The following is a 9,117-nucleotide window of genomic DNA, read 5'->3' on the forward strand; positions in this document are numbered from 1 at the left end:
TCAAAAAGGTATTGTCAATATTGCGGATAAATAAAATAATGTTAAGTAAAAATAATTAAGTCAAAGTACTTGCACTGGATGTGCTGGTTTGAGCCTCATCAGAGGCTGCAGTCATGACCTCAAATTTAAACACCTGCGATCAGCAACTACCTGCTAATGCACTTGCATTCACGTAAAGTGTCCTTGTTGACAAGTTTGGGTGAGTAAAGGCAAAACGCACAAGATATAGTACCTTTAATGCCCTTAGATGGCGATATTGCTTCTTTATAGCAGAAACAAACTGCTGCACAAAAAGTTAGCTGCCATGCAAAATGTGATGTGTAATTGCATTACTCATCATAAATGTAGTGGAGTAAAAAGTGCATTTACTTGTTCAAAAATGCAGTCAAGTAGAGAGTAAAAGTTGGTAATATCAATGTCAACTGGTTTGATTTGATTCTGCTTGTTCAACCTTTCTGATATTTGGGTTAGATTATAAATCCGTATCTTAATGAGCTTCAGGATTCCCATAACCTTTAACCTGTAAATTAACAGTTATTATCAGATAAGGATTTCTAGCCAGTAAAATATTTTACAGATGACCTTAACTAGGAAAGTGTAAACACGTGAAATACAAATAATAAACCAGGTCTTGAAATCACAATTTCAATATTCAAGTAAAGTTAAAAACATTGATCCTACAGTAGTAAAATTCATAGCGATGGGCTCTTTCGAAACACGCTCCGTGAAGCTTCGAATCTTTTATTTCGAACTTGTGATTCGGAGGGCGTATCAAACTGCCATAGTCACGTGATTTCAGTAAACGAGGCTTTGTTACGTCATAACTGTTTGAAATGTTTTGAAATATCAATGATCCGCTGATAGGAGGCGATGATCTCTGTGAACCAGTGTCTATGTTTTTTTTCCTGATCTCGGATCAGTTTTATGAAGTTGTAGACATTTAAATAACACATTTGTATAATAAAAAGGAAGAGCAGTAGTTAATTGTCTCTTATTGGCCTTACTAGTTCTCAATAAAACTCAAAAACAATCTTTACAAATGAATAAAATAAATATTACAGACACTTAATATTTAATGGTATTTGATGGTTGGTAGATTCCATTTAATAGATTAAACTTTAAATAAAGCATTTGCAATTGGTTTGTAAAGGTGTTTTTATGCATGTTTTGGCTGCGTTTTTGCTGCATTTACACGGTATTGACCAGCAGGTGTCGCCAGCGCTTTCAAACAGAATCGTTCGAGTTTCGAAAAGCTTCGTTTCTCCAATCACTAATAATTCCTGCTCCAAATGTTGCTCATATATAATATATTCCCTTTTCTTTACGCATTTTCCGTGTCTGAGACTCCCGGGCTCGTGGCGGATGTTTTTAACTGTTTGCAGCTTTTGTCATGACATAATACATTTACCGCCGTTTCAAAGCGCAAAGATATTGGTCCTTCCGCTCACATGACACACCACGTTTGGAAGATTCTCGCGCCACAAGCACAGCCCCGCCCTCACGCACACCCAGACCCGCTCTCATTGGTGGAAAGCACCAGCAGACTCGCGCCAGTTTTTGCAGCAGCCCTCGAGACCGTGTTGCATCTTTTAGTTACTAAACCGTTTCCCAAGTGAAATATTCACACATTTATCTTAGAGACAGAATTATTCACATTTCTCCGATAAACATGGCACCAAAGGATTATATGGCAGAAAAAGGTAAGTTGTGGAATTCACTTCTTGCGCACATTTAACATTAGATCTGTTAGAAACTCTTCTCAGTTCGCAGGTCTGTTTCTGATACGCATCTCAGTTCGACGAAATGAAAGTAGAATCAAGTCGAATATGAATAATTTATATCTGAACTCGAGCAGAAATATACGGCACTTGTATCTGTTTTACATTTGTGCGATGTTTTGCTGTTACTGTGTTTGTGTAAATGCAGCTTTAACTTGGTTTTATTGTGGCCGCGGGAGTTGCGCGCGCTTGCGCTGAAGTGCCCGGATGGAGTTTAGGAACAAAGAGCGGCGGCGCGCGGAGAGCATGTGCTAGCTTCAGACAACGTTTTTTTCCTAGTCAAAAGTTTAACAAATCCGTCCAGAGTCCTGTGTCTGTTTATTACTATACGTACATGATCGGTCGGTACTGTATTGGTCGTAAGACGTCGCTTTAAAACACGGTGTTAAAGTTTCGACTGTCCCGTGTAAAACGGGGCCGCGTGAACCGAACCGACACCTGAGCCACGGATCGCTGCTGGTCGCGCGGTTCGTTCCGCTGCTGCTGATGAGCGCACAGAGTCGCGTTTGGTTCGGACGGGACTAACTTGTAAAGGGCGGAGTGATCGCGGAAGCGGCGTGGCTGTAGCTGGGCTAGAGAGCCATGTGCTTCTTTGTTTACAAAAACAGCAGCCATCGAGTGGCATTACGCGCGCGTCATTTATATCGAGAAGGCAAATGCGCAGCGATATCGTGTCGTCTGTCAGGCCGATACACGGACACGGGAGTCGAGATCCGTTCGATCGACACGACAATAATACGATGGTTTTGCTCGAGTCATGAGGCTGTTTGGACGCGTCGATCATTTGCGCGCAGTTTCACTTTATTTACCCTCGAACGGCTATTCTGTGTTAGAGTTACTAGTAAATGTTTAAAGCTGAAATCACGTTAATTTCATGTGCATGAAGGGTGTATCACGAGTTTTGGACTGAACTGAGACATTTTCAGCCCCTTTGTTTCGGCTGCTCTTCGGTTTTTGCTCGTTTGTTTACGAACACGAATCATCATCGCTTCCTGCGCGCGCTCACGTGACTGATGTTTGTGCGCCGCTGTGATCGCGCGCTCATCTGAAACTTTTCCTGCACGTGCACAAACATTTACACGAGCGGTTTGCTGCCGCTTTCCTCGGATTTGTGGCTCGTGTGTGACATTGGTTTGCTGATGTGTTTTCCCAGAGAAGTGTAAGCGCTTCCTGCAGGAGTTCTACAGCGAGGATGACTCCGGGAAGAAGGTGTTCAAATATGGCGCTCAACTGGTGAGATCTTCTAGCCCGTTCCTGCAGACTGAACATCAGCGTGTCAGACTCCCGCTCAGCTGTGTTTGTGTTTGCAGGTGTCTCTGGCGCACCGTGAGCAGGTGGCACTGCTGGTGGATCTGGACGATGTGGCGGAGGAAGATCCCGAGCTGGTGGAGAGCGTGTGTGAGAACGGCAAACGTTACGCCGGACTGTTTGCGGATGCGGTTCACGAGCTGCTGCCTGAATACAGAGAGCGAGAGGTGCTGCGTCTGACTGTAGATCTGTAGGACTGGCAGAGAGTAAACTCATTAACAGTTATGATGTGCAGTATGAAAGACTAGAACTTGTTAACATAAGAATAAATGTTCAGGTTTATCCACATACACTCACGTGAAGCGACATAAGCCAGCACATCTGGGCTGCATGATTGTTTATATCATATTGCATAGCTCTATATATAAATCTGGAAATATAAGAATGTCTAATTTTATACAGTGCACTCCTATGATTACCTCTAATATTGACTCGTTTTGTAGGTGGTGGCGAAAGACGCCTTGGACGTTTATATCGAGCACCGGCTGATGATGGAGACGAGGGGTCGTGACCCCGCTGACACGCGTGACTCCAGGAACCAGTATCCATCTGAACTCATGCGCAGATTGTGAGTGACTGAAACACACACACACACTCAGGTCATTTGGGTGTGTTTTAGCTGTTATTGTTGGTCACATGTTCTCACTCATTGTTTGGTTTTGTTGTGTCATTTCTGCATGAACCGTGTGTTGTGTTTCAGTGAGGTTTATTTCCGGCCTCCATCGACACTGAAGCCGAAGGTGGTGCGTGATGTGAAGGCCGACAGCATCGGTCAGCTGGTGACCGTCAGAGGAATCGTCACCAGAGCCACAGAGGTCAAACCCATGATGGCCGTGGCCACGTACACGTGCGATCAGTGCGGCGCGGAGACGTACCAGCCGGTAGGGACGTGATTGCTCAGTGTGTGTGTGTTTAACCGCCCCAGTGCTTCTGTTAACACCGTCCTCTTCCTCAGATCGCCTCTCCGAGCTTCACGCCACTGATCATGTGTCCCAGTCAGGAGTGCGTCACCAACAAATCCGGAGGGCGGCTGTACTTGCAGACGCGAGGGTCAAAGTTCATCAAGTTCCAGGAGCTGCGCATTCAGGAGCATGTATGTGTGCGAGCGTCACAACATTTGTTTGTCTGACTGAAGGTGCGTGATGTTGATTGTGTCGACGCTTGTGTTGAACGCTCAGAGTGATCAGGTGCCGGTGGGAAACATCCCTCGCAGTATGACTATCTACGCCCGTGGAGAGAACACGCGTGTAGCACAGCCCGGAGATCACGTGGCTATTTCTGGGATATTCCTGCCTCTGCTGCGCTCTGGATTCAGACAGGCCGTGCAGGTGAAACGCGCGCACACACGCACACACAGACACAGGTTAGCATACACATAGTGTCATTATTCAGATCAGTAGTGTCAGTGCAGTCAAATCAAAATACGTGTGCGTATATGTGTGTATGTGTGTAGATATATATAGATATATAGATAGATATATAGACAGATATAGATATATAGATAGATATATAGACAGATATAGATATATAGATAGATATAGATAGATAGATAGATAGATATAAATAGATGACTATATGCATTAGATGACTGGAGACCAGCATGAGTCACCAGAGAAAAGATCCAGTTATGACATTTAAATTACTTTTAAAGTAAAAAATTTTTTATATATATACTTTTTTTTTTTTTTTTTTTTTTTTTTTTACTTAATTAAACCCCACCCCTTCCTCACAATCCACTGCAAACTGGCATTAAGTGCCACGCCCACATCTCAATATCCAATCAATAACTGGCAGACAGAACCAAATCCTGCCCTACATTTGTTTTCCTTTGATTCTAAATGTCGCATGACCTCCAGCTCTGTTTCCTTGGTTCAGGTGTATCTGTTGGTGTGTGTGTTTAACTGTGTGTGTGTGTGTGTGTGTGTGTGTGTGTGTGTGTGGGTGGCAGGGTTTGCTGTCTGAGACGTATCTGGAGTGTCACTGCATCACTCTGATGAATAAGACTGAGGATGATGAGCTGGGAACTGAAGAGCTGAGCGACGAAGAGCTGCGGCACATCACAGGTAACGCTTTGTGTCTGTGTGTGACGTGAACTTCATGAAGTGCCTCTAGACTTACGTGTGTGTGTGTGTAGAGGAGGATTTCTATGAGAAGCTGGCGGGATCGATTGCTCCGGAGATTTACGGTCACGAGGACGTGAAGAAGGCGCTGCTGCTGCTGCTGGTTGGTGGAGTGGAGCAGGCACCGCGCGGCATGAAGATCAGAGGTGAGAGTCTGGAGGAAATCCGTCTGGATCTCTTACATCATTGCTAATTACTTCTGGAAAATGTTAAACTTGCATCAAACTCTTTTTCATTTGAGACAACCAATGTTGTTTTCATGATTTCTTTTTTTTTTGTTTTGTTTTTTTTTTTGAAAATCACTTAACTCCCACTTTTAACAAAACCAACCAATATTTAAATCTCTTAATTGTCTTTGGCTCAGTTGTGCTCGAGTCGCTGCTGCACTGATATTCTGCTCAACACTATAAAGGAGCACTTGTGTTATCGTTATAAATCATGTTGGAAAAACACTAAGCCATTATAGACAGAACAGTTTGAGTTTCAGTGAAGCTGCTTTGAAACGAGCGCTGTAGAAATGCATGTTTTTCTGTTTGCAGGGAATATCAACATCTGTCTGATGGGTGATCCGGGTGTGGCCAAGTCTCAGCTGCTGTCGTACATCGACCGTCTCGCCCCTCGCAGTGAGTCTGTCGCCCGCAGCATCTGCTCGTCCCTCGGCTCCATGTTCTCCTGACTAACCTGCGCTCTGTTCTCAGGTCAGTACACCACTGGCCGTGGCTCGTCCGGTGTGGGACTGACGGCGGCGGTCATGCGTGACCCGGTGACGGGTGAGATGACGCTGGAAGGCGGCGCTTTGGTGCTGGCGGATCTGGGCGTGTGCTGCATCGACGAGTTCGACAAGATGGCCGACGCCGACCGCACAGCCATTCACGAGGTCATGGAGCAGCAGACCATCTCCATCGCCAAGGTACGAGTCGCTGCGTTTGAGCTGCAATTCTGACTTCTGAATGTGTACGATCACATGTTTCCTGTCTATCTCAGGCCGGGATCATGACGTCTTTGAACGCTCGTTGCTCTATCCTCGCGGCGGCGAACCCTGCATACGGCCGCTACAACCCTCGCAAAACCATCGAGCAGAACATCCAGCTGCCGGCGGCGCTGCTGTCCCGCTTCGACTTGCTGTGGCTCATTCAGGACAAACCGGACACGGACAACGACCTGCGGCTAGCGCAGCACATCACATACGTGCACCAGCACTGCCGGCAGCCGCCCACACACTTCAACCCCATCGACATGAAGCTCATGAGGTAAACACAGGATCATACGTCACACTCGTGTTAACACAGATGCTGTTTACACGTGGCATTGACGCGATAGGGCTGCACCAGTGATCAATGTAACTGATAACATTAAATTTGTGGTTTAGTTTCTTTATATTTCTGTTGTTTGGCCTTTTTTGCCCACAATGTAAAGCTCATGTTTGTATTGAAGTGTTCAGCACAGGAAACGGCTGTACAACATCCCATCAAACGTTCAGAGGTCGACAGCTGACTGACCCGTCGAGCGTTTCACTGCAGATGTGATGCCGTTTCTGAACCTGAATGTGATTGAATCTGTTTAGTCCTGAACACATGTGACTGACGTTCGCTCTCTCTCTGTCTCTCAGGCGTTACATCAGTAAGTGCAAGCTGAAGCAGCCGGTGGTACCAGAGTCTCTGTCTGATTACATCACAGCGGCATATGTAGAAATGAGGAAAGAGGCACGGGTCAGCAAAGACACGACCTTCACCTCGGCCCGAACGCTGCTGTCCATCCTGCGCCTCTCTACTGCCCTGGTGAGACTCGCAAACACACATCTGTCATCATCACACACATCTTCGATCTCTGCTACTGATCTGATCCGTAGGGATGGGTATTGAGAACCGGTGATTCGATAAGAAACACGAATTTCGATTCTGCTTCAGTTCCTGTGTGTGCATTTTAATATGATTTAAATCATTCAAGCGCAAGAGTCGCGCACAGTTTTCCGTGCTGCACACGCATTCACAGCGCACTTACAGAAAACGTGATTTAAACCTGTACTGTCACTCGTGTTTCTTAATTACTGAGTGTTTACTTGTCTTTAATAATGCTTGAAATTTATATTAGTTAGGCTAGTTGTTTTTACTATGGTATTTTTAAACTATAGGCAAAAGTTCTGTGTTTTTAGCCTGTTGTTCATGATATTCAGCTACAATGAAATGTTTTGCAATAACATGTGAATGTTTTTTTTTTTTTTTTTTTTTTTTTTTTAACCCTGGAATCGATAAGCAGAATCAGAATTGTTAAAATTCAACTGATACCAACTCTATTCCTTATCCACAATTTATTTATTTTTTTAGTTGTTTAATAATTTTAATGGAACCGAAATCATTAGGTGGAACCAAGACCGAAAAATTTCTTCCAGTTCTCAACCCTACTGATCCGATCTCTGGTCTGGTCTGGTCTGATGAGGTTCTGATGTGGCCGTTGTGTGTTAAAAGTGCTGTTTGTGCAGGTAGCTGCAATCATCTCTACTGTAGAAACGGCACTTCACGACACACACTGCCGTTCACACGCGCTTTGTTTGTCAGGTGACATACTGCTGTCCATCATGTCTGTTGTCGTGGCTACGGTCAGCTTTGCGGGGTCGGCAGTCAGCCTCAGTCACGCCGCTGTGCAAACCCATGCAAAACTGACCGCACGCGACACACCGCACGACTCGCGCGTGACTCTGAGACTAGCTGGTGTTGAGAGGCCGAGACTTGGGCAGTTGCTGGCTTTCCCAGAAGGCATTGCACTTGTCTCGGTCTGACAGTGCCGGCACAACTCATCAGTTTGCTGAAGGACGTTTGATGGTGGAAAATAGTTTGTTTTTGAGGAACATGACATTCACATGCGTGATCTGTCGAGGATGTGACCTCAGGTGTGTGTGTGTGTGTGTGTGTGTGTGTGTGTGTGTGTTTAGGCTCGTTTGCGGATGGTGGATGTTGTAGAGAAGGAGGATGTTAACGAGGCCATGCGACTGATGGAGATGAGCAAAGACTCGCTGCAGGCCGACAAGAGCAGCAACACCAGGTACACTGAACATCAGATCACCTTTTTTTCATCTTTCTATACAGACTGATTCTCAAAGCAGCTTCACGGTGATAAACAGGAAAACCGATTCAATGAGACGAATTCAGAAGACAACGGTGTCATTCAGGTTGTTTTGGATCAGTGTTACTGAGCATTGACTGTGTCTCATCTCTAGGGCGCAGCGTCCAGCTGACGTGATCTTCTCTCTGCTGCGGGAGCTGGCCGGCGAGGGTTCGGCGAGGTCCGTTCGTATGGCGGAGGCGGAGCAGCGTTGCGTGTCTCGCGGTTTCACTCCAGCGCAGTTTCAGGCCGCTCTGGACGAGTACGAGGAGCTGAACGTGTGGCAGATCAACCAGGCGCGCTCGCGCATCACGTTTGTGTGAACGTGCAAAAACAAAACAGACTTTAAGTGATCGACCCGTTTGAGCTTTTCTGTCTAATGATGTTGTGATGGGAGGGAGCAAGTTTTTTTTTTTTTTTTTTTTTTGCTTTTTAATCTGTTAAATTTCTGAAATAAATTATGTAAATAGATGAACTTTGTTTCGAGTCTGTTTGTAAAGATGATTTACGGTCATTCCTCTAGGATTTTGATGAAATACTGACACATTCCATGCGAGCAGAACTTGGGATTTCAGTGTGGAAAACTCGAAGGTTTGTGTCAACTTATTTTAAAGTGAAGCGATCACCGTTCAGTGTTTTCTTCCCTAAATTAGCCAAATAGTGAAGAAAATGTTGCAATGAAAATTGTAAAAAAAAATATTGTGCCGCTCACACAGAAACTGTTCAGTCTAAACGGCTATACTGCAGTTAATTTCATCGGGTTTGTAAGTGATCTCTGCTGGGATTGGGTTGGGCTGAGTTTTGTAGTGACT

The 9,117-nt window shown here is 45.1% G+C and overlaps 1 protein-coding gene across 1 annotated transcript; it reads left to right on the top strand.

Moving 5' to 3' along the window:
• The first annotated feature begins 1,499 nt into the window (after positions 1 to 1,499).
• On the top strand, positions 1,500 to 8,776 carry mcm7 (minichromosome maintenance complex component 7). The gene is made up of 15 exons (XM_051860432.1): positions 1,500 to 1,700; positions 2,932 to 3,011; positions 3,089 to 3,253; positions 3,530 to 3,654; positions 3,787 to 3,967; positions 4,042 to 4,179; positions 4,265 to 4,414; positions 5,035 to 5,149; positions 5,221 to 5,352; positions 5,746 to 5,829; positions 5,905 to 6,116; positions 6,191 to 6,456; positions 6,816 to 6,984; positions 8,136 to 8,245; positions 8,421 to 8,776. The coding sequence occupies exons 1-15, from the start codon at positions 1,670 to 1,672 to the stop codon at positions 8,626 to 8,628; spliced, it is 2,166 nt and encodes a 721-aa protein (XP_051716392.1). The 5' UTR covers positions 1,500 to 1,669; the 3' UTR covers positions 8,629 to 8,776.
• Positions 8,777 to 9,117: the final 341 nt, after the last annotated feature.

Source organism: Ctenopharyngodon idella, chromosome 14, assembly GCF_019924925.1.
Source record: "Ctenopharyngodon idella isolate HZGC_01 chromosome 14, HZGC01, whole genome shotgun sequence".
NCBI lineage: Eukaryota > Metazoa > Chordata > Actinopteri > Cypriniformes > Xenocyprididae > Ctenopharyngodon > Ctenopharyngodon idella.

Excerpts from the sequence above, each read along its gene's own strand:
- mcm7 (XM_051860432.1), top strand. The coding sequence starts at position 1,670 with ATGGCACCAAAGGATTATATGGCAGAAAAAG. Across the intron at positions 4,415-5,034 it reads GATTCAGACAGGCCGTGCAG|GGTTTGCTGTCTGAGACGTA; the intron begins GTGAAACGCGCG and ends TGTGGGTGGCAG. Across the intron at positions 6,457-6,815 it reads ATCGACATGAAGCTCATGAG|GCGTTACATCAGTAAGTGCA; the intron begins GTAAACACAGGA and ends TCTGTCTCTCAG.